The 26,639-nt window shown below is 23.4% G+C and overlaps 2 protein-coding genes across 2 annotated transcripts in view; one reads left to right on the top strand and one right to left on the bottom strand.

The window, feature by feature from the left end:
* The window catches only part of LOC122860746 (zinc finger protein ush), a 72,884-nt gene extending 53,102 nt beyond the window's left edge, over positions 1-19,782 (bottom strand). Inside the window, exons 1-2 of the mRNA XM_044164692.1 lie at positions 19,659-19,782; positions 19,493-19,583 (exon numbers count right to left, since the gene is read on the bottom strand). Of these exons, the coding sequence (XP_044020627.1) occupies positions 19,493-19,532 (40 nt within the window). The 5' untranslated portion in view covers positions 19,533-19,583; positions 19,659-19,782. The remainder of the gene's footprint in view (positions 1-19,492; positions 19,584-19,658) is intronic.
* Positions 19,783-22,553: 2,771 nt separating this feature from the next.
* Positions 22,554-25,108, top strand: LOC122860744 (zinc finger protein 705F-like). The gene is made up of 3 exons (XM_044164689.1): positions 22,554-23,019; positions 23,187-23,366; positions 23,451-25,108. The coding sequence occupies exons 1-3, from the start codon at positions 22,960-22,962 to the stop codon at positions 24,447-24,449; spliced, it is 1,239 nt and encodes a 412-aa protein (XP_044020624.1). The 5' UTR covers positions 22,554-22,959; the 3' UTR covers positions 24,450-25,108.
* Positions 25,109-26,639: the final 1,531 nt, after the last annotated feature.

The raw sequence follows: 26,639 nt of genomic DNA, 5'->3' as shown, positions 1-26,639 counted from the left end.
TGTGTATTATGGGTGAATTGTGCAGTGAGACAACGAGAGTCGAATCTAATTAAATATAATTAGCTGTGATTTGCATAGATAGGTGATAGAGACCGGACGCAATGATAAGACTGATAACGAGTGTGCACAAGTGATACGAGCTACGATTATTGTTGCTGCGTGCGACTGTACTATACTTGATTATTATATTTTATTTATATATTAACTTGAATATTATTATTAAGCTTTATAATATTTAAGAAAAAAAAAATATATATATATTTTATTATTAAATTTTTATTTGTTTATTAGTTTATAATTTAAAATGTATTTTTAATTTTGTTAATAGTTCTTGGAAATTGATTAAGTCATCAGATTATTATCTTTGTATTTATAAATCATTTAAAAAATATAATCAATAAAAAAACCCAAAGTTATTAATGATAAAAATTAGATTTTTTAAATTTAAAAATTAATTATAATTATACACAGAATAATGTGTATTTTATTATTTTTTTTATGTAAAAAAAAATATACTTTTTAGATGAATCAAACCACCTGGAAGATTAGACCTTTGTTCTAGGTCAATAATTTTTTAAATTCATATTTTTATATTATATTTAAAAACGTAATTTATTTTATTTAAAAAAAAAAAATTCATTTAAATAATTTTTATTATCTTTTGATAAAAATAAATGTCTATTTTTTTTTATTTTTTTTCAAACATATTAAAAACCAAAAAAAAAATCATTATAATATTTTTTTTAGATACCAAATTATTTAAATAATTAATTTTTCATCTTCTTGTTTGAAATTAACAAATAATTTTAATTAAAAAAAAATAATAATTAATATATTTTTAAATGCGATATTTCCAAGAATTTAAATTTCTACTCACAATATAATTATTTGTGAGAAAATACATCAACAATATCAACAAGACTAGCAACAAAATCATCATCATCACGTAATGTATATATATAGCTGAATAAGGATTTGATATCTGTTCGCACGTCATTACCCCATAGCAGAAATGTCGCGTCGCGTCGACGCCAGAATCCCGCAGAAATCTGGATCTCACTTCTGACCAGTAGATTTGGTAAATTGCAACTCGTTGTCTTTGCAAATACAAACATACACAAATACAAATATATATTTATGTATGATTATAACATACACATTACACACACACATATATACAGATGAAATGACATGATCTATGGATCGTGGACGGTTAATTCGTATCGAACGAATTCATCGATGTATATGTACAATATATACCGCGTGTGGTTACAGGGTCAATCTCCCGCCTCGTATCTCTCGACCAAGAGTACACCTATAAATACCAATCGCTCGGTGGATTTAATATATATACATATATATATTAACAACGACATTTACAATGCGTATATATTTCTTGGTCAATTAGTGAAACATACATGTACAATATCATTTTATTTTAAAATAAACACTCAATATTTTTTAATTAACAAGTTTTTTCTCTTTTTTTAATATTAATTTTATCTGCATTAATTAATAAATGTTTGAATTTTAAATTTTTTGATAATGGATATTTGTGTATTGAAATGATTTTAATTTTTTTGGATTTTTGTTTTTTTTTGTTGTAAATAAATATAATTTTTAGTTTATTTATTGATTTAGTTTATTAAAAATATTTGTATATATTTTAATGTCTATTTTATATATTATTTTTATTTTTTGAAATTTATTTTTGGTTTTATTTTGTTATTTTTTTATGCAAGGTTTTATTGTTGGTATATATTTATTTATTTATTTATATGTATATATGATGTTGCTGGTCGATTAATATCAAACTTTTGTCGGTAGTTCGTATACACACATAGGCTGTTTGTATATCTTGCGAGAAATCACCTCATATCCATACAATGTCACGCACTTTATTCTTGTACCACATCACATTCACCCGAAATCGGTGCAACCATCACCCTTTGTTCAATTTGATTTTAATTTTTTTTTTTTCTTTTTTATTATTTTTTTTATTTCACTTTTTTTGGGTTATTATACTTATTATATTTTACTATTAAATTTTTATTATTATTTTCAATATAATTATGAGCAAATTTAATAAATTTTTAGTCAATGATATTTATGATATTTATACCACTGCCAATGTATGTAATTTAAAGATTAAAAAAAAAAAAAAAAAGAGCTTAGAATTGTAATTCAATTTAATTGTTAATTAATAGATAATTTTTTTGAATAAGTTAGTTAATAATTTTTTGTAATTAATTAAACTTGTATTATGAAACTTTTGGACCATGTAATTTGGCTGTAAACCAGTTGGGTAAATAAAGGAGTTATTATTATTATTATTATAAACCTGCCAAGAGTCAAAATATAACTAAAAAAATTTATTTGTAATTTTTATAAATCCAAACACTGGAATGCAACTTACTATTAAATTTTCACGACAAAAATTTAAATATATTCTTATACATTGATCTGTAATCTGCACTAATTAATAAAATTCAGAAATTCTTTTGCATCGACTCAATAATAATAATAATAACGACACACCAATCGACTGTATAAAATAAAAAAATTTAAAATAGTATTTTGCATTCTATCCCTATTCAAAATATGTATTTAATTTTTTTTTTTTTCTTTCTCGTCACCTCGAGCATACTTTAAACTCACATGAGGTTTGTGATGAACCTGGGAAAGTATAAATTTTCATGCATTTATTCATGTTTCACCATCAAGTATTGCATGTTTCTTGCCAATAAACTCTATTCCAATTTTTTTTTTTTATAATTTAAATTTTTCATTTTAATTCACCACCACTTTTGCATTCCTTCATTATTTTTTTTCCACAATTTTTTTTTTATTTTATCATTTACTTGCATCATCAACATTCTACATCTAATTGATTTTTATTTTTCAATCATCTTCTCTAATTATAATCAATAAATAAAATTCAACTAAAATTATAAATTTCATAGTAAAAAAAAAAAAAGTAAAATTATTATTTCAGTAATAACAACGAGTACCTTTCGTGTATATACAAATTACTTGATACGAATATATATATTGTTTATATAAATTGCAACGATGACTAATGCAAATTCACTTGAAACCGGAAAAGTAATTGTAACACACATACATGTATAAGTAAAAAATAAAAATAAAATAGTATAGTTTTGGTGGCATATATACAATAGGCAAAAATATATATTAAGGTTAAAATTATTATCAAGATGTTTGAAATAGTGGTACAATTTTGATTGGCACACGATAACAACAAAAGGCTCGCACCTTTCTTCCGCTTTTGTACTGATATTCCATCACGTGACCAAACTCTGTATCATAATTTTATGCAGTTAGAAACGATAAATGTAAATGCATTTACCTATTTACCACCCTTTTCATCCCTTAATATTATTTTTCAACATTAATATGTATAAATCATCGTCAAGTTTTTGTATATATAAATGAATTTGTATTTTTTTTTCATTCTTCTTGTTCGTTTATAAATAAAATATATAATTTAAATAGTTTAATGAACATTGCAATTGCATAAAGATATAATGTAGTATAGAAAATAAAAAAAAATATTATTGTTGTATGTGTATGAATAGATTCAAAGAAAATGAGAGAAAAAAAAATATATACAGAAAAAATTAACAGTGAGAGAGAATTGTAGTAGAAGGGTAGCAACGATACCCGGGACAATCTGATTAGTGCAATCTAATTAACGCTGCTTTTAATGGCGTTCATTAGCACATGCCGCAGCCCTACCTTCAGTCCACCCACGGTCCTCCATTTGACCCCCCTTTTACTCCTCTTTTTTTTCATTCTTTCTCTGTCGTTCTTTTTTTTTTTTACATATATATTTTCAAATGCTTCGAATGAATGCTTAATGTTGGTACACATGTATGAAATCAAAAGAATATATTAAATCACTTTATTACTCTCTCAAATGATTTGTGATATTCGTGCTGAAAGCTTGACATAATTATACAACTCTCTCAATTTAAATTAAATAGATTTTTTTTTTTTTTTATTAATTCACATTTTACTGTGAATGAAATTAATTTATATTTTGAAAAAATTTAATACTTGTTGAAATTTTTATTAAATAATATACATTTTTATATTTGTTTTTTTTTTTTTTTCTTTCATAAATATTAAATTAATAAAATTACATAAACAAGCCTTCATGTAAATACAAAATAATTATCAAATTAATTGTTTAAAATGAAAAATATATTTAAAAAAAAATAAATAATTTATTTGAATGATTTTTTTGTATTTTTGTTTTTTCAACGATATAAATATTTTTTTTTTAATTAAATAAATTAAATAGCTAAAATAAATAAATGGCTATTATTAATTATTATTACATTAAATTATTTAAATAATTAATTTTATATTTTATTATTTATATTATTTCATTGTAGTATAAAGATTTTTTTTTAAATTATCATAAAAACAAAAAAAAAAACAAAAATTAAATTCATGCGTATTGTATAAATAGTTTTAAAATATTTTTTTTTTATAATTTAAAATGAAATTAATTTATCAATAATGCATTAATATTTTAAATAATCAATTAAAAAAATTTTTTTTCCGTCAATTAAGCAATAAAATAAATATTTCTATCGCAATTTGTGTAAACCCATCAGACTCGTTACTTTTTTTTCAAAATAAATGTCTAAAAGATAATCTTGCAAAGAGAGTAATCGATTGTGTATATAAACAGTTTATATACATATAAATACGATCTGTGCTGAAGAAATATGTCAGTAGCAAGGTATCATCAGGATGACTCACATAGTCACATGAATGATTTCAACTTAAAACACACAGTTACAACAACGTCACACATAAATCGTTCACGCACCATTCAATTGAAGCCACATCAATCGACAAACAGATTTACCATATATTCACCAACACAACCATCAATATACCATCAACAATCAATTCAACATATCACAAATAACTACATACAATTATTTTTTCATTTAAATAATTAAATTATTTCCTAAAAATATTTTTTTTTTTTATATTCAATTAAAAATTCAATTTAAAAATAAATTGTATAGCTCAAAAAATAAAAAAAACAAATTTTAATATCAATTATTTTACATATAAAAGTAACAAAAAAAATCTAATTAATAACCTTATTATTTTTTTTTTATTAACAAGAAACCAAGAACTTCCGACTTTTAATTTACAATGATTATTATATTTCATAAAAAAAGAGCTGTAAATTTTGCAGCTTAATATTATTTTTAATATCATATTGTTGTACAATTTTTTTTTTTTTTTTTTTCAATTATCATACCTTGTTTATATTTATATTCTTCATATTTTTTTTAAATAGTTTGCGGCAATATGAAAAAAAAAGAAAGGAAAGAAAAAAAAAGAGGCGACGAATCCGCATTTACGCACAGGTGTGCCCTGAAGCATTAAAATAATTCACCACTGTACAAAAACGGCATGATGCCACAGCATTTATCGGTGGGACCATTGGATCTTCATTCTCTTATTTTCTCGTTTAAAATTGCATACATATACTTATATATATAAAACTCGATCAGACCCATTCAATTATCCAAGTCGATCGATATCTACACAGACGCGTCCTTCGCGCGCCAAGTGCGAACAAAGGCACGGCCATTGCAACCATTTAAAATTTATTTATTTATTTATTATTATTATTTTTTTATTTTATCCTTATTTGTTTATGGTATAGAAATAGTTAAGGTGAATATATATGTATATACGAATTGGATAGTATAAAACAATTGGCAAACAACCCTTGCATGATTTTCATTCGATTTTTTTTATTTTTTGAATTTTTTTTATATTTTTTTTCGAATAATCTAAAGCACCACAATGCGTTCGTGAATACGATATGTACCACTTTATATTTACGGTGGCATTTTCACTATTCTTATCGCTAACCTATACTCTGTGCACACTAACATTAACCCCTTTGACAATCTATCTTATTTTTATCCTTTTAGAGTCTCTCATCAATTGATACGTTCCGGTGAAAAAAAAAAATAAATAAAAATAAATATTGAATGAACAAGGAGGCTTGTGGAATTTTTATTTATAGTTTATGTATTTATGAATATGGTGATGATAGATCATGCTCAGATCAACGTCATCTAGAGGTTCATTTTGAAAATAACAAAAATGTAAAAAAAAAGGCTTTTTTTTTGGCAAAAAAATAATGCAAAAAGTTGATTATGTGACAAGCAGAGTCAAAATACGTGCTTTGTATTACTGATTTTATAATTTCCGTATGGTAAATACGTGATTCCCATGATCTTGTTAGTTTATAAGTAAATTAAGGAGGTTATTGAGTATACCTTAATATATATACTGCAGTGTCAAAAGTCATTTTAAATAATTTTTTGTTTTATTTCTTTTTTTTTTAAACAAAGAATATGTATATACTAGTTTTTTTTTTTTTTAATTATAGTTTAAATGATTGTTTAAAATATTAATGCATTATTGATAAATTAATTTTATTTTAAATTATAAAAAAAAAATATTTTAAAACTATTTATATAATACGCATGAATTTAATTTTTGTTTTTTTTTTTGTTACTATGATAATTTAAAAAAAAATCTTTATACTACTGAAATAATATAAATAATAAAATATAAAATTAATTATTTAAATAATTTAATGTAATAATAATTAATAATAGCCATTTATTTATTTTAGCTATTTAATTTATTTAATTAAAAAAAAAATATTTATATCGTTGAAAAAACAAAAATACAAAAAAATCATTCAAATAAATTATTTATTTTTTTTAAATATATTTTTCATTTTAAACAATTAATTTGATAATTATTTTGTATTTACATGAAGGCTTGTTGATGTAATTTTATCAATTTAATATTATTTTAATAATTGATAATGAAAATTTAAATAAATAATTTTCTATCTCAATTTTGTATTTTTCACTCGACTGCTCATCTTTTAATTCTCCCATTTAAACATTACCCTTATTTAATATAAAATTCATACATATACCAAACGCATTTTCCTCTTTCCACATGGAAAAAGGGAATAGCCAAACCTTGCTAGTACTTCATTTCCGCGTCTTACAGTTTTGTTACGTGCCAAAGGAAATGAAAACAATGAGATACAGCCGGTCATCCGTTACGTCTCTTAACTCAAATTTATATTACTTATACTTGTGCAAAAGTATAGCTCTTATATACATGAAAAATATGAAAAGGGGATATATAAAGTTTAAAATACGAATAAGTAAATATACCTTTACCAATATGTATGTCGATGAAAATACGTTATTTTCATTATCATTTTCTTTCTCTCATTCTATTTCACTTTTACCTACACTTATCTAATCCTTTTCTCTTATATTCTTCTTTCATTATTATATTACACACACACTCACATATATTTATTTAAACCAATAATATAAATTTACGCTTGCATGAATTTTCAAACCCCTTATAATGTCTATATATTTTCCTTTGTCTACATACGATAAATAATCTTTCATTATATTCTATATCCAGTTGTTTTATTTTTTATTTTTTTATTTTTTCAATCTTTATACTGTTTTATTGATTTTTAAAATTTTCAATTTAACAAAATAATAATATATTTACTTATTAATTTATAAATATAATTAAAATTCTATATTTATTTTTTGCTAAAGGGTTAAAATTTAATTTCAATGTTACATTACACAAAATTACTGAAAATATATTTGCTGTTTTTTTTTTTTAAATATTGTAAATAAAATGTAAAATGTTTTTTTATTTTTACTATTGGAATATAGCGGCTGATGGTGGTTAGTTTCATTTGAAATCCGACAACGACCTGTGGCCATTTGTGAAGGTAAAGGGGATAGAGTCAGTGTGTAGACAAAATGAGATTATAGGTATTTTCGATAAGAAGACATTAGCGACCCGTATGTGATACGAACATTCATGATAAGCCCCATACACGTCTATCTAAAATTTTCCTCATGATATATAGATATAGAAAAAAAAAAGAAAATAAAAAAAAAATTACAATTTTATTTTTGGCTGTACATATCAATCAGTGTCAACTGTTTAAATTTATTTTTCATATAATATAATTATTTGATAAACTCGCTATCGAAGAGATTTATCAAATGAAAAATATTTTATATATATTTTTATAAATATTTTATAATAAAGAGGCATTGACTTGTTCAAAATAAAATTAATATTTTGAATCTCATGAGAAAATATTATTGAAATCGAAATCGAAATAAAACCAAGCTTTTCGAAACAAAAATAAAATCAAAATTTGTAAATTTTGCATTTAAAAACTTTAAGGCGAATTTTAAATTGCAAATTTATTTTAAAAATTAAATTTCAAAATAAGAGAATAAAAGAAAAATTATCTCGATAAATTATTAAATTTTAAACAAGTCAGATAATTTCGGTATGGAAATAAAATTTAAAAATTCCAATAATTTCTAAAGATTTTAATAATTTTTCACAAAAAGAAGAAAAGCAATTGTTAAATGCATAATATCTTTTCTCTTATTATAAAAAGGACAGTTGTCATCGATAATTATGAAAGAGAAATAAATGGAATATGTGTAAGTGTTTTACATTATCTTTTTTTTAAAAAAAAATAAAAACAGATATCAGGAATTTGAGGCAAATAGTACCTGGCGCAGACCAAGTGCGTTGTTCACGTGGTCTATGCTAGATTATATTTGCCCCAAACACCTAAAAACTAGGTGAAGACAAGTGAAGATAGAGTTCGCCATACACGACACTTGACCAAATCTGGATCCGGGATTTGAACCCGAGACCACAAGCACTGTAGACAGGGCTCTTGCCGACTTAACCATCAGCTAACTCGATGAACTATGAAATAATAATTATACTCAACTATTATCGATTTGAAAAAAAATTCAACCTAAATCTTAATTTTTCATTATGTCATTGCATTTATATTCTCGTATTATAAAAAAAAGTAATAAAACAGCCACACATTGTTTCTGTAAAACTGTAAATTTGTTATCATTTTAAAACGTTACTGAGCAGGACCCACAATAGCTATCGCACACCCGTATTGCAAATGCTTGATAGCGTTAACTCGCTTCTGGACAACGAAAAGTATCTACTCGTTTTCCAACTGAGACAGTATAAAATGACTACAAAAAAAAAAAAAATATCTACATAATGACAAGGGGAATTTAATCTGAACGATATATATGCTTGAGTAGAAAAAAAAAAATAAATAAATAACGGAAAGTAAAATAAAAAAACAACAACGATGCAAGTGGTGGTGGTGGTGGTGGTGACAGAGTACTCGAGTTTGACATTATCATGAAATAAACATAAATATATTATGCATTGATATATACACACAAATACATATTGAAATTGATATACGTGTTTTAAATAAATGCAAAAAAAAAAAAAAATATACAAAGTGAATTGAAAAGTGAGAGAGCGGGAGAGACAGTGAGAGCGCAAAAAAAGGTAAAGGGCGATCTGAGAGAAATGACAATTTCGATTGAAGAAAGACAACAACCAACAGCAAAAAAAAAAAAATAAAAAAAAAGAATTAAATCAAGAGAAAGGTATATTATAAATGAAACAAAAGGCTTAGCAAGATAATGGTATATAATAGGACAACTGCAACTAAAGAATGGATAAACACCACATTTATAATACAACGAATTGTAACATTTCTCATTTTCTACATTGGAAGCAATTCTCATCTGTTATTTTCTATAAAACTTTTTTTATCATATTGTGTGTGTGTGTTGGATGGATATTGTATATGTGCGATAAGTTGTACAAATCGTGGGCGGACAGGTAGGTAAGCCACACTATAGCAGCAATCGGAAATCGATCGCAAGAGAAAATAATATTAAATAAATAAATATATATTTTTGAAATGTCTCGTATGTCTATTCGTCTGCAAACACTTGGTATGCGTGCATATATATTTGTGTTTTTTTTGATAAATACTTGGCAAATGTATGGTTTATATAGAAAATGTAGAAATAGAACTGTCAAATATATAACGGAAATGTTAAATTATCTGTTATTTATTTTGCTATTTTTTTTTTATCACTTGCGTTTATTTTTGCCTTTTTTATTTATTTTTTTTGTGGTAGAAAATTATCATTTGATCAAGATCATCAGGGTAGACAGGTTGTTTCGTGGTAAAAAAAAATTCAAATGACGGAAATGATTATTTTCTGGGAAATTTTCATGGAAATATAAACACCTGCTAACTTATTTTTTTGCATATTGATTTTGTTAAGATAAAGGGGAATTTTTTAATTTCAAAAATATATTATTAGTGTTGGAAAAAATGAAAATTAATTGATAAATCTTCAAGTTATTTTTGAGCGAAATAAATTTAATCAAAAAAAAAAAAATACTTGGTTTACTTATCGCAGTTAATTTTTTGCAACTTGTTTTTTTTTTTAGAAGCATATGTAAAATATTTCCAAGAAAAGGTGAATTAAAAAAAATAAAATAAACACTTTGTATATCTTTTTGAATTGATCATCAAAGAATTTTATTTATTTTTTAAATTTAGCTATCACAAAGTATTGCCTTGTTTGGATTATAATAAGTGCGCACAAATATATATCAACAATGTATATGCAAAAAAATAAAAATATGTATATTGTTGTTGTTGGATTTATTATTTATTGTAAGGCGAAAAAAAAAAAACGTGATTGTATAAATTAATGATTGATTGAGTGAGAAATAACGAGGGGGGGTTTTTTGAAGTGGTGATAATTGAAAATAATTGATATGAAAAAGAAAAATTGAAATGAAAAAAAAAAACGGGTTAATAATAATGGCTTCCAACGTGGGTGATCGGAAAAATAAAATGTGAATATAATCCGACATGTGCCGGCGGTTACGCGGTTGATTCGCACGCCCACCTGTTGAAATCAGAGCCCGCCACTACTGCCGCCTTTACTAGGAGAAGGTGAATCGTAAAGGGTACATTGAGAGCGACGGCGCAACTATCACTGTACATTAACACGAGCCAACTGGCTTCTCATTCATTATATAGATTATATATTATATCAACTAAAACATACACATGTAAATATTCATAGAAGAGAAATATATCCAAGAGTCGCACATCTCTGAATATTGGAAAATGTATGCAAAAATATAATTGAAATTAAATTTTGAAACTTTTAGGATAATTATATGTAGGTATTATCTAAATTGTAGAAGCATAATTTTATGAAAAATCTATTTAGAAATATTTTTTTTTGACAAATATGACTTGCAGAGAAAAATCGTGAATTTTGCCTACAAGTCATGGCTGACTATGAAATTTAAAAAAAAATAAAAATACTTGAAATTTATTTAGGAAACTTTTAGGATAATTATAGTTGGGTGTTGTCTAAATTATAAAAGCATAATTTCATGAAATTTATGATTAGAAATATTTTTTTTTCACGTGGGATCAATTGTTGAAATTATGGTATTTCCTCAATTGATCCAGAAAAATATAAAATTTAAAAAAAAATAAAAATACTTGAAATTTATTTAGGAAACTCTGAGGATAATTATAGTTGGGTGTTGTCTAAATACTAGAAGCATAATTTCATGAAAAATCTATTTAGAAATATTTTTTTTTGACAAATGTAACCTGCAAAGAAAAATCCTAAATTTTGCCTACATAAGTCATGGCCAATTATAAAATTGAAAAAAAAATAAAAATACTTGAAATTAAATTATAAAACTTTTACAACAATTATATTTAGCTATTGTTCAAATAATCAAAACAAAATTTCATGAAATTTTCACTTAGAAATATTTTTTTTTTATAAAAAACTCATTAAATTTATAAATTTTTTCAACAGCCCTAAAATACAAATAAAATTACAAATCATCAAATTATTTATTTAAATAATAATAAAATAATAAATTTAATTAAAAACATAATCACATATTTGTTTATATATTAATGAAAAATTTACAATCAAAAATTGATTAATGTTATTCCACATAATCAGTCAGACAAACATTTATAAAAAATGCATTTATAAAAAAATGCATCTATCATGAATTCGCCATTATCAATCCAGACAAATGAAAAAAAAATAAACAAATATATAAATAAATTGTGATTATACATATAATATATTAGAATTAATTTTTTTTTAATCTTAATTTTTCCCATTTTAATCGTATATTGTCGCGGCAGTTTGAAAAATGATAGCCTTTTAGTTGATCTCTCGGACAAGACAACAATACAATCGCTTCTTCTTTGAAACATATCATCATCATATTGCAACTTGGAAAAACAGTTGAAAGATAATACCAATATAAATTTAAAAAAAAAAAAAAAAACAATATAAATATAAATAATATTTTAAACAATCAATTTTGATGCAATCGCACTTACAAATATGGAAAATTCAATTCACAAAAACAAAAAAAACTCCAAGCAAAATTTGATTTTTTGTGGAGAAAGTTTGCAAATGCATATAGTAGTAGCACAAAATAAAACCAAAAAAAAAAAAGGAATATATTTATTTTTTTTGTTTTTCGAAATAAAAGAATATAATAATAAAAAGACAAAAGGTCCGAAAGTTAAAAGGGAATCCATCCATAAATAAGAAGGTACTTCGGCGAAAAAAACGACGGATCGGAGCACAATCTTCAACAGAATAATAATGCGGGTGAAAATAAAACCCGACAGTTTACCGCCCTCCTATCAAATACATTTGTTCTCATTCTTGTTTAACTTGTAATACACACAGACACATGAAAACATTTTAAAAATTAAACAAACTACATAGAAAAAATACAAAAAAAAAAATTGAAAAAAAATTCATCAAAAAATAATGGATACACATCGAGTCGAGGTACAGCCAATGGAACTGATGCTAATTTTTCTAGTTTTTAATTTATTTATTTAAAAACAAACGCAAAGATAGAAAATTATATAAAGTGGAACCCCCTGAATATTATATATCCATATTATGGATTTTCAGTTTGTTGTTAAATAAATAAATACAAAAGGTCTCTTCTAGTACAGTCGATAGAACGGACGCCTATATTTTTCTTGTTTCTTATTTATTTATTTAACAATAAACGCAAAGCTGGAAAATTCTGAAAATTCATAAATATATAAAGCAAAACTCCCTTAATATTATCCACCATATGAATTTCCAACCGAAACGTTTGTTGTTGAATAAATAAATACGGTAGCAGACTCCAATAGTACAGCCGATTGTATTTTTTCTTATTTGTCCATTTATTTATTTAACAACAAATGCAAAGCTGGAAAATTATGAAAATTTGGGAATATATAGAGCAAAACCCCCTGAATATTATCCATATTATGCGGATTTTCAACCGAAACGTTTTTTGCTAAATAAATAAATACAAAAGGTCAATCTTTTATAGTACAGTTATTATTATCAAAATATTACTATTGATATAATAATAAAAAACTTAAAATTGATATATACTTTGTATACCTTGATGATTTTATTTTCAACCCCCTCGAATTTAAAAAAAATTATAAAAAATAATTTTATATGTATTTTATTGAGTGTAAAAACGCGTGAGGTAACAAATGGACGCGCATTTAGTGAGAATAATTTAGGGCCTAAAGGGCAGTTTAATAAAATAATAAAAAAAAAAAAAAAACACACAAGCGCCAACAAGACCACCTACGCTTTGATTGTTTTTTTTTTTTTTTATATAAATTTCTTTTTTTTTACTTGTTTTATTCTTGTTTTTTGGTTGCCCCAAGCGTTTTTTTCTTCAACCTAATTGACCAACGAAACAAGTACTTTATTTGCCCAAAACAAACATGGAACAAGTGGTGGATATTTTTTTTTTTTTTTTTTTTTAAACTTGTGTGTAATCTGTATGTACATAATATAATATAAAACTCGTAAAATATACATCAAACAAAACGATTTTATTATAAAGAAAACAAGATAAAAAAAAAAAAAAAAAATCTGAATTTTAAAAAAATTAAAAATCGAAAATTAATAACTAATTTATTGTATTTAAAAAAAAAAAAAATAATTTTTAAATGATGTAATTAATAGGCGAGTTAAAAAAATTAATAAATAAATTTTTTTTAAATGTTGTATCTATAAAAAATTAAAAACGAAAAAAAAAAAAATGTGATATATTTAATTTTAAATAGATAATGTTTGTAAAATATAAAATTGAATAATTTATATTTAAAAGAATTTCATGTATGCAGTGATACAAATAAATATACAAAATATCAGATTTACTACCAATCAGAAAATTCCACAAATATTCAACATTCACACAGGGTGATTATTTGTTTTATAAACGCGCCGATGTATCTCGCTGTATTCCAATCAGTTAACACTAATGAGTGATATATTTTTGATACAATAAATTTACCCACATAGCTGGAAAACATACCAGATGCCATTAAAATATTCAATATCATTGGAAAAACACGTCAATATATATCCACAATCAAATATTTTATATTATAAAATTTTTAAAATGAAAAAACCTATATTTTTCTTATCTTGTTAAAGAAATTTACCTGTTTTTTTTTATTTTATTTAGATTGTTAAAAGTATATATGGGAGTTGCTGGGGTTATACATTGTATACGGGTTTGAATATATAAAAAAATAAAAAAAATAAAAAGTTGTAGTGCCAATATGTTAAACACAAAGTCGCGGTGAATTTACAGAAATGCAACCACCACAACCACCACCACACGTGCGCAGATAATCGGTCTGCACAAATACGATGTATTGACAACATGAAAATATTAAAATAATATATAAAAAATAATAAAACATAATAATAGTTAAATATTAATCTTTAAAAGCCACGTAAATTAAATGAAATTATATAAGTTAAAAAAAAGAAAATTATCTAATTTAAATTATCAAATTTGAAGCAAAATTTTTACGATTATTTATTATCAAAAAAAATAAATAAATAATTTAAATTTGTAAAAATTTTATTCATCATTTATTACATTAATAACATAAGACATATAAATAACATCAAGCTTTTAATATATGTACTTAATCAAGTACTTAAAAACTTGAAAAAAAAAAACTAGTCACTGACGTAAATAAATTCCATCAAACACCTTAAAAAAAATAAATAAATAATATACATATAAACTCAATTGGCATGAATTATAATAATTTTATTGATTAAATATTAAATTAATCAAAGATAGCTTAATTATCTTCTCACCTTGCAACTAATTTTTCTCTCATATATTGCAAATTTAATTAAATGTAATATATATTATATAAAATTTGAATATTAATTGGATGATTGTGATATAATGGAAGGTAAATATGTTATTATAATTACGTGCATTTATATATTTATATGAGAGAGAAAAAGATATAGAGAAAAATGAAGAAAAAAAAAATGATAAAATAATGGATGTGTATCGCACATGAATATGGGTATACAAATAATAATGCTGATAGAGCATTTGTGCGCGCATTTTGTGTATGTAATGTATGAAATGTGTTTATATTTATTTATAAATATATTTCGAGACAACAGAGAGCATGCACATGTAGAGTTAGGTTGTTCGGAAATCGCGAAAAGGCCTTTACGGAGTGCGGAGCACGATCGAGATACCATATCAGCCAGCATTTCGAGTGAATATTAGCGTAATGAGCTCGATAGCTGGACGATACACGAGATTTTAAACCGTCGCACCGTCACGTACTCGTTGCTGTTACTCTTTTACTCTTTTTTTTTTTTACTCTTAACAATTATTATTCTTTACATTTTGTCGGTAATTTTTCATATATTTATTTTTATTATATATATATATACACTTCATACATATTACACACCATTTAACAATTGTAACAAAAAAAAATTATTTTCTAAAAAAATGATTGTTTAAAATATTAATGCATTATTGATAAATTAATTTTATTTTAAATTATAAAAAAAATATTTTAAAACTATTTATATAATACGCATGAATTTAATTTTTGTTTTTTTTTTTTTTTTGTTTTTATGATAATTTAAAAAAAAATCTTTATACTACAATGAAATAATATAAATAATAAAATATAAAATTAATTATTTAAATAATTTAATGTAATAATAATTAATAATAGCCATTTATTTATTTTAGCTATTTAATTTATTTAATTAAAAAAAATATAAAACAAAAATACAAAAAAATCATTCAAATAAATTATTTATTTTTTTTTAAATATATTTTTCATTTTAAACAATTAATTTGATAATTATTTTGTATTTACATGAAGGCTTGTTTATGTAATTTTATCAATTTAATATTTATGAAAAAAAAAAAAGAAAAATTGATATAATGAAGCTTTAAATTTGAAAATAGAATTTTTGTTATATATATATTTATTTTGGAGTAAAGTAGATGAATAAAGGCAGTGTAAAAAATCCACTGGACACCATTCCAATGATGCCAGGGTCGTGTTGCTGGAGGCTGGAGGCTGGAGTGACACAACAATGCGGTGTAGCAATTTGTATCCATCCCTCTTTCCCTCAACTCCCTCACCGCCGCCACCACTACAATCCTTTTTTATTTTATTTTTATAATCCTTTTTATTTAATGTTTTTTCATTTTTTTTTTTTTATTATTTTTATTTAAAACAGACACGATGCATTGCTCCCCTTTCTATTCTTCAAGTGGACCGCCTTTATCACCCACCGATTCAATAATAATTTAATAAAAAAAAAAAATAATAATAATCCCAAAATATTCATAAATATGACTAACCTAATTATCCCAAAAAATTACAATAAAATAAATAATTTTTCATAATAATTATTCAAATTTAATTTATCATCTTTTTCAATCTGATTTAACCCCTTTTTTTTTCATCTCAGTCAAAGACACATCGGTCCAAGTGTCATTCACTTCTCTTTGATTTATTTTTTTTTTTTTATTTTATACGTTTTATATATTTAAAAAAAAAAAAAAAAAAAGATACTTGTTGGTTTGTTGAAGAACAGTGGCCGCTTCCATCGATCGACACTGATAAACTGTGTGACACAAGAAAAAATAAAAAAAAGTAAATTTTAAACTCCATGAAGAATAACGAAAGATTCTCTACACACTTGGTTGAGATATTTTTTTTTACTCGCAAGATCTTTTTTACAGTATCTTTAGTAAAAAAAAAGAAATTTATAAAAACAAAATATCAAAGACAATTGTCGCATGAAGTGGCAGTGTCTTCTTCCTCATGATCCCTTATTGTAATCCCTTTTTCGCGTATAAAAAATAAAACAAATTACAAAAAAAAAAAAAAAGAAAAGATAAAGAAAAACTGAGTTAACACACTACACGTAGAATAAAATATAAAAAAAAAAAATATCCGACACCCGAGTGACGACCGTGAGAGAGCTCAGTGCACAGCAAAAAAGAGATTGACCGAGATATTTATACCAAAGTACATATAGCTACAAAAAAATCTACCCTACATCTATACTGGTTATTTAAATGCGCAAAAAAAAGGGCCCATATCAACATCAAATAAACATAAAAAATATATACAAAATAATAATTAAAAAAATATTTATCAACTTTATAAAAATCATATTAAAAAAAAAAAAAAAATTTTTTTTATTTTTAATATCTTAATCGATGTATTTTCAAAGAAATTACAATAAAAAAAATAAAATATAAAATTGATTAGATAATTTGATAGCCCCATTAATAAATATAAAATATAAAAATTTGTTTTGATTAAAATTAAAAATAGATAAATAGATATATAAATTAAAAAGAATATTGAAAAAAAAAAAAAATCAATCTACCACGTATTAATAATATTTATTCAAATATAAAATTCAAAAAAAAAAAAAATTCAAGATGGTGACAAGTGATAATAGCTTAACGCACAATTCAATAAACAATTTTATAAAATCATTGGTTATTAATTTGAGAATGAAACAAACCCACCAGGTGGTTACTGCCATCTCACCTTGATAAAATTTTTTTTTTCAATTCATTAAAATGCATATTACACTGCATTTATAATAACACACACAAATTTTTATCAATGAAAATTAATAAAAATGAAAAAAATTAAATAACAATGACTTGAATAAATAACAATAAAAAAAAATCATGATGATGATGATGATGATAGTTAGTAAATCATATAATAAATATATTTTTTTTTTATAAAATTTTAACGCCCAATAATAATGAACGAATTTTGTTGTTATTTTGATTTATTGGTATATTGATAATAATCTTCATCGACACCGGATGATCAGGCCATTTGACGATAGTGATGATGGTAAATAATATATGTATAAAATACATAATTTTATTGGTGTGTGTGCAAAGAGGGAAAGAGGTATAATGCCCACAGAGAGAAGTGAATGAGTAAAGAAATAAAGGGAATTTGAGACAACAATATTATAACCGGGGTTATTAACTCTGTAACACGCGGAACTAATTAGGTCTCTCTTCACATGAACAATAAATTTTCAAGTGTGTATATGTGTAAACATGTGAATGATTATTATATACACACATGCATTTAATATATTATATTGTGATTAAACACAATAGACACATACATCAATTTATTTATAATTTATGTGATAATCAAAATTATATTATTATTTTAATAAATTATAGTTGTTTTTTTATTTTTTTCTATTAATTTATTATGATTAATAGAACATTTTTTATTTATTTATTTAATTTTTTTTATAATGTAGAAGTGAATAACAAATTGTAACGGTCAGTGGGATGCCGATTAATATGTCAGACCTGTTTTTCAGGACACTCGTTGTGTGAAAGCAGTTGGCGACATAAAAATTATTTTATAAATAAATAAAAAAAAAATGTTTTTTTTTTTTATCTAATAATAATGTATAAATTTGTGCATGGGAATTAATTAGTTTTTTGATTTTTTCTTTTTGAATTTTTCCCGCCAGTTATTCGAAACACGTGATGAATTTTTGATAATTTTTGTTTGAGGAAAAATTTGTATTTTTTTTTTTTCATGTTTAAATTATATTGCGAAATTTGAAAAAGACACGTCTGTAAGTGCAGAGAATTGTGGTATATATATGGAATATCGTAAATTTATCATAAGCGATAGGACGAGACTAATGTTGAACTCGATAACATGGATATACACAACAAATCCGGTGGATAAGCCAGTAACAAAGCACGTAGGCAGACATCAGTAGGTAGCATATACGACAAAAGCAACTTGTATTATATAAACCAATAATTTACAATAAATAAAAAATAAAAAAAATAATTATTCAACCCTTTTTTTTATCAAAAATTAATTTTTTCATTAAAAAAAGCGTAAAAAAAATTCGTTTTTTTTTAAATTCAAATTTCGCGCCAAAATTTTGTACGTTTTTTTTTTAATTTTTAAGATATTAATTGATAATTATTGTTGGTTATTAATTGGTTAATATATATAAAGGGAATTTTTGATTTTTTTTTAATTTTTTTTTTTTGCAAATAGACTCACGTTTTAGCGGTTTTGGATTACTCTGTTTTCGTCTCGACATTCTTCTCCTTCTCCCTCTTCATCCATCACCAAATCAGCAACAACATATCACCTTTTTTTTTTTTTTATTTATATAATTAAACAATAACTCATTTATTTATTTTCATATATAAATATATAAATTAACCTTGAATAATATACAAGTGCTCGAATTTTACTGCAAGCTTATTCACAATCACACGTTTTTAAATTTTGAAAAATCAATTAAAATGGTTTTAAAAAAAATTGACAAATTGACAAACAAAAAAGCAGCAATTACAGACAAAACAATAATTAAAAAAATACAAAATATACACAAAAATACACGCACAGTATTTTTTTTTTTTTCACTAAACAATTTTGCAATTTTAAATTAACGCAAAAATTTGTTTATATTTTTAAATAATTATTTTAATCACGTAATTAACCACGCGATATAATTATTATATTTAATTATTGTAAAAAATAATTTATATATTGACACAGCCGAAATATTTTAAAACATACGTTTCTTGGCCGCTGACAGCGGTCGACTAAAACATTACAACCGGCGCTAAACAACCCCCCACTATGTTGACACGAAAGCGGCGTGACTCCACGATTTCTGATGGGGTTATGGGTGGGAGAGGGGGTGGCACAATATCAAGTGGGATTTTAAACTCCGCCTACAATTCATTTTACAATATTTAAAAAATTTCATTTTTTTCGTTCAATTTATTGTAAAATTATTTCATTCAATTGTTGTTTATTCATTTGCTATTTTATTAATTAATAATTTTGAAAAAAAATTTAATTTTATTTCATTCAATTATTGGGCTAATGAAGTTTTTTCAATCGCTAATGATTTATGATATTAAATTTTTATTTTTTAAATATAGGTCACACGGATAATTACATTATTTTTGTTGGATTTTAGTTTTCAAAAATTAATTTTATTGATTAGTTTATAATTTATTGGCTTTTATTTTTTTAAATTGATTTGTTTATTTTTTTTTAATTTCATTTGTATGCTGGCTGTTGGCAAAGTAAAGTTTCATTGATAAAATACCGATGTTTAATAATTGATCGATGAAAATTAGCTTTTTTTTTTTTTACTCTGTAATTTATTCGTTGAAGATATTTTAATTACTAATTACTTTAATTTATTATAATTAATTATGATTAAATTATGAATGATGATGAGTCATTTGTAATGACTCACAGCTGATATAATGTCGATGTTTTTGAATCGCAAATAGATGTCGCTTCATACTTTGAATTAAGAGTCAATTGATTTTTAATAATTATCAATTAGCTCGAAACTTTTCACTGGAAATAATCAAATAATTGATTCATCCAAATTTAACAGAATTTATTTAAAACTGTGAAAAATTCATTAGATTAAATAATACTTTCTAATTATATTTTTATAGCCTAATTTATTTTAAAATTAAAATTCTGCAAGTAAAGTTCTTAACAACAAGTTTCTAACAAACAAAAAAAACCCACTGTAAAACCTGGTTCTCTTTTTTTATTTATAAAATTTCTTAAACTTTATTTTTAAAAATTAAAGAAATTATATATTAATTTCACTGCCCACTAATATTTATTAGAATTTATTAACTAAAAATATTTAAAAAGTCAAAAAAATTTAAAATTTTTAAAATAATTATAATTGAGCAATCAAACAAGTCTATAATTTCATTATATAGTATACCCAAAAATTTATTAAACATTTTAAACCTCCTGAAAAAAATCTATAAAAATTTGTCGGCTTGAATTATTAATTAATTATTATTATTATTTTTTTTTTCATCAAGAGAGAGGCTCGTTCACGTAGCAAGCAGCTGATTTTTTCATGCACGTCATTTACTCAAAATTGTATTTTAATTTTTTTTTTATTATTATTATTACCATTTTCAACAAATAAAATTAATGTGGTTATTAATATCACGCGTGTAACATTTGATGCTATTATGAGATTGATGAAACACGATAGAAATTAATCAAATGAAATTCAAAAAAAAAATAACAAAATTCAAAACAACACATGACTTTTTATTTTTTCCAATTTTTTTTTTTTGTGTCACGCTCTTTATGTCTGATCAATCAATTATATTTACAAATTGTAATTAACAAATTTCATAAATTAATTTTTTTTTTATTTATCAAAAATATTCCCTCAAACATTTATTTTTATATATATAAAAAAAAAAAATAATGAATGCATTTAAAAATTTCATTTATTCATTGACACGAATAAAGACCTTGACACCTTTTCATCATCAAAAACCTTTATTTTTAAAACGCCTTATTTATGCAAATAATATTTATAATTTCAATTAAATTCCAAGGGTTAAAATAAACCCCTTCACATTTTCAAAACATCACACCTTATTTCATTCCACAACCATGTAACAATAAATATTCAAAAAATAATAATAGCAAAAAGAAAAAAATAAACAACAAGAACAATAGAATTAAAAAAACAAACTATTGTCTTGTCACCTTATTATCATATTAGCATCAAAAATAAATAAATAATACGACAATATAATTTAAAATAAATAATCTATATGTCGTAAAAAATTTTAATTTAATTGATGCTAATTTGTATTGTTATTTAAACAACAAACAAACAAACAAACAAACAAAATAAACAAGGGGCTCGTCAGTGTAATGCAGCCAAGCCCATCATTATAAATAATAATAACAGTAATAACAATTATCATGCCAATAAATTTAACCAAATATTTGATGAGGAAAAAAGTAATAAAAGAAAAAAAAAATTTCCCAGACACCTTTGTTGTTGTTGTTGATAAATCTTCCAATAAAATAAAATACAAGTGAAGAGAATAAAAATATATGTAAAGTTTTAATTTTAGCCTAGGAAATAGGATAAATAATAATGAAAAAAAAAAAAAAAAAAATATATACGCAAGATGATAATATACGGTTTAAACCATCACTATGTCTATTCAGCTTGACTTGAAATTAAACACGCAGTATGACGTCACGATCACGACCTAAATCATTCAGTGTACACGTGAACATCACGCTGTTGATCACGCTCTTAAAAAGTGACAAGTTTATTTTGATTCGTTTAGAGAAACGAGCCCCTCAATATCATTGGTTTATTCAATGAAACACGGTTGCATGATCACCAACACACAATCATCAACATCATCAACAACAACACATTATTATTTTGTACGACCTGAGAAAGCTTCATTATTCCACCAGACATTTAACAAGATACATCATTTAATAACAATCTATAAAATATATTTTTATTTTTTATCTATTTATTTTAATTCAATAAATTTATTACAAGTTTAATTATCGTTTTTTTTTTTTGTGTTTTTGTTGTTATAATTAACAAGTGTTTTTATAATAATAATAATTTATTTTTTTGTATTTTATTTAAATACTTTGTTTTTGTGATTTTTAATTGTTGTGGAAATATATTTATGATGGAGACAGTACCACTTTCACCACCAGCATCACCACAACTCAAACAAATAAATAATGTAAGTTAATTTTTTTTTTTTTTAGATAATTTATTTATAAAAAAAAAAAAGCATTGTCAAGATGAATAAGTGGCATGTGGCTTAGTTGAAATTACCGCGTTGTATTTATTTATCTGCGCAAACTCAGTATTTTTTAATTTATTTAAAATTTTAATAATTATTTTTAGAATGAACCACTTCAATCGTCATTCAGTGTTGCATCATTACTAGGTGATAGATTACAATATCCTGATAAATTAATTGATAAAAAAAATTTACCACCAACACCACAATCATCTGATGGTGAAGATGATGAACAACCATCACGTAAACGTCACTGTGTTGAATCAAATTGTGAATTAGCAAAGGTAAAAATAAAAAAAATATATACAAATCTTATCAAAGCAGTTGATGAATAAAATAAAGTAATTAGTAAATTTAATTTTTCACAGCTATTATTAGATGGTACACCACCATCAAGCCCAGAGCCAATTCGTGCATCAGTTATAATGCGAGCAAATCGTGATGGTACATGTACACCAACAACAGATTTATCAATACTTAATAAGACAAAATTGAAATATAAAAGGATAAACAATTCACAGCTATTAAAAAAGCCACTAATTGAAAGTGAAAATATACTTAAAAGTCTTAAATATAAAATGAGCTATTCAAAAGAAGAAATAATAATAAATAGTAAAAATACTGATCGTGAATATTATAAATATGATTATAATAAATTACAAATATTAGCACCAAAACCATCAACGTCAATAACAATGTTACCAATAAGAAATATTATTGGTGGATCAATTGTTTTACCAACAACACCATTATTATTTTTAACAACAACAACATCAACAAATTGTATGACAACAACAACAACAACAACTACATCATCATTAGCACCAACAACATCAACAACAACAAGTATTGTTTGTAATAATAATTTGATAAATCATCAGACAAATGATAATAGTGTTAGAAGACGTGTTTATGAATGTGAATATTCTGGTTGTGGTAAAAATTATTTTAAATCATCACATTTGAAAGCACATACACGTACACATACTGGTGAAAGACCATTTCCTTGTCCTTATAATAATTGTGGTAGAAAATTTTCAAGAAGTGATGAGTTATCAAGACACAAACGTACACATACTGGTGAAAAAAAATTTGTATGTAATGTTTGTCAACGTAGATTTATGAGAAGTGATCATTTAGCTAAACATGTTAAAAGACATACTAAGGATAGAACAATTAATTCATCAACATTATCAGAATTATCATCATCATCTTCATCATCTTCTTCTTCATCATCATCATCATGTGAATCATCTGGACTTGAAGGATTTAATATTATGACTAATTCGTCATTGAGGCTGAATATTCTTCCAGTTATTGCACCAAAAATTCATCAACATATTTTACCACCTCAACTTGCTGCTTAATTTATTATTAATTTATTTATAATTTATATTACATATTCATTGAAAATTTTATATTAAGTTTACTATAATTTATTCAAGTACAAAAAATTTTTTCTTTTTTTGTTTAAAAATTCATTTTTCTTTTTTTGTACTTAATTTAGTTATTTTTTTTCCATTGAATTATAATACTGTGATTTTTTTTTTTTTAAAAATTTAATTATTGATCAATTATTTGTATAATATTATTAATTATTTAAATTTTAATTCACTATTTTAATTGTAAATAATATTTTTCTTTTTTTTTTGAAAATAATTATATAAGTTATGGTATTTTCACAATATTGATAAATTTTTTTTTTTATATTGTAAATTGTATATTGATTATACAAATAAGATAATAAAAATAGCATAAATATGTATAAATTGTATAAAAAAAAAAAAATAATTAATAACAAAACAAACAATAAAAAAATAAATCAAAATAAAAAAAAAATTCCGTTTTTTTTTTATTTTCAATTGAATCCTCATAATTCAAATAATTTTAAAAATAAAAAAAAAAAAAAATTAACATGTTTAATTAGAGAAAACAATAAATATTATAAAAAAAAAAAAAAATCATTAAATGATTTAATAATTAGTTGAGAAATAAATGATTAATGAAAGAAAAAAAAAAAAAAAATGCGATTTTTTTTGTTCGAGGCGCCAGGCGTGGTGTGATAGAATAAAAGAGTTGGGCGTAGTAATATCATGATTATTACGTGGCAAACACGTGAACGATATATGGTACGTCAAATGATAACTATTTCAAATTAACGACAAATTGATTCAATATTTTATACATTTTTCGCCTCACTGATTTTCATTCAGTATAAATTAATAAATTATTATTAATAAAATCTATTTTCATTATATTATTAAAAACAAACAATTAAATAATTTTTTTTTTCATTTTATCAAATATAAATTAATGATAATTGATAGTGTAATTAATATATTTTTAATGATTTTTTTTATTGTTCAATTCGAAAATTTCCATCACGCAATGTGCACAATTTCTCGGTCTCATATTCACATGACCAGATATATCATCTTCACTGATAATTAAAAAATGTGTATTTTAATCACGTTTTTAAAAATAATTTTAAAATAAAAAATCAATCTCATTCGGAATTATTTAACCGCAATTATCTTTAAATAAAAAAAAAATAATAAAAATTCGCATTTTTGAAAGAAAACTTTTTTTTATGAATTAATAATGAATTTAAATATTTTTTTTTATCATAATTATGATAATTTACGTTAATTGTTTTTTTTTTTCTCGTCATAAATTTTATGAATGATTAATCATTAATTTTTTTTTTCCCAACACTGTCGTCATAATATCAAAAAAAAAAATTTTTTTCAATTTCAAAAATTGATAATTATTATTTCATACCTAATTATTATCAATAATTTTTATAACAATAACAATAACAAATAAAACATTAAATTCAAGATGAAAAAAAAACAAAAAAATTTTATAAATAATTGATCGATAATTAAATGATAAAAATAAATAAAAAAAAAAAAAATGAAAATAAATTTTTTTTCGAGTATTAAAATTAAAAAACTAAATTAATTTTAATTAATGAATATATTAATCAACCCCTTGCGAATTGATCAATTGACTAACGCAACATTTTACAAATTTTTCATCAGCATTATGTGAAATATTAAATAAACATAAGCAAAAAAAAAAAGGCAATAGATATAAATAATTAACACAAATACTTGTGGGTGATTAAACGCCCAGTTTTATTTATAAATTTGCTTGAAAGATTAAATGAAAACCGAGTGTATTTTGCATTTGAAATAATGAGTATTGATTGGTTCATCAGAAAATAATGACACGTGGTGTGTGGTGAATACAGAGAGCTGTCATAAATTCCATATTATATTTGATACAATGTCAATGAAAATAATTATAGTGAAACTACTTGAATTGCTTGCATCAGCCAAGGATCCAGACAATTTTTTTAATATTCAATATATATTTTTTTTTCATTGCATTACAATTACAACATAGTATGTTGAATTATAACTTGATAATATAATGCAGGACCGGTAGATGATGCAAAATAACTTCTTCATTGCTAATAATGAGGTTTTTATCTATGAATAATTTAGTTGAGTTTATTATTACATAAATTAATAGGAAATAATTGTATTTGT

The sequence above is a fragment of the Aphidius gifuensis genome, linkage group LG1, assembly GCF_014905175.1.
Source record: "Aphidius gifuensis isolate YNYX2018 linkage group LG1, ASM1490517v1, whole genome shotgun sequence".
NCBI lineage: Eukaryota > Metazoa > Arthropoda > Insecta > Hymenoptera > Braconidae > Aphidius > Aphidius gifuensis.
The sequence above is the reverse complement of the archived record's forward strand: the minus strand, read 5'-3'. Positions and strand labels throughout refer to the sequence as shown.

Excerpts from the sequence above, each read along its gene's own strand:
- LOC122860744 (XM_044164689.1), top strand. The coding sequence starts at position 22,960 with ATGATGGAGACAGTACCACTTTCACCACCAGCATCACCACAACTCAAA. Across the intron at positions 23,020-23,186 it reads AACTCAAACAAATAAATAAT|AATGAACCACTTCAATCGTC; the intron begins GTAAGTTAATTT and ends AATTATTTTTAG. Across the intron at positions 23,367-23,450 it reads CAAATTGTGAATTAGCAAAG|CTATTATTAGATGGTACACC; the intron begins GTAAAAATAAAA and ends AATTTTTCACAG.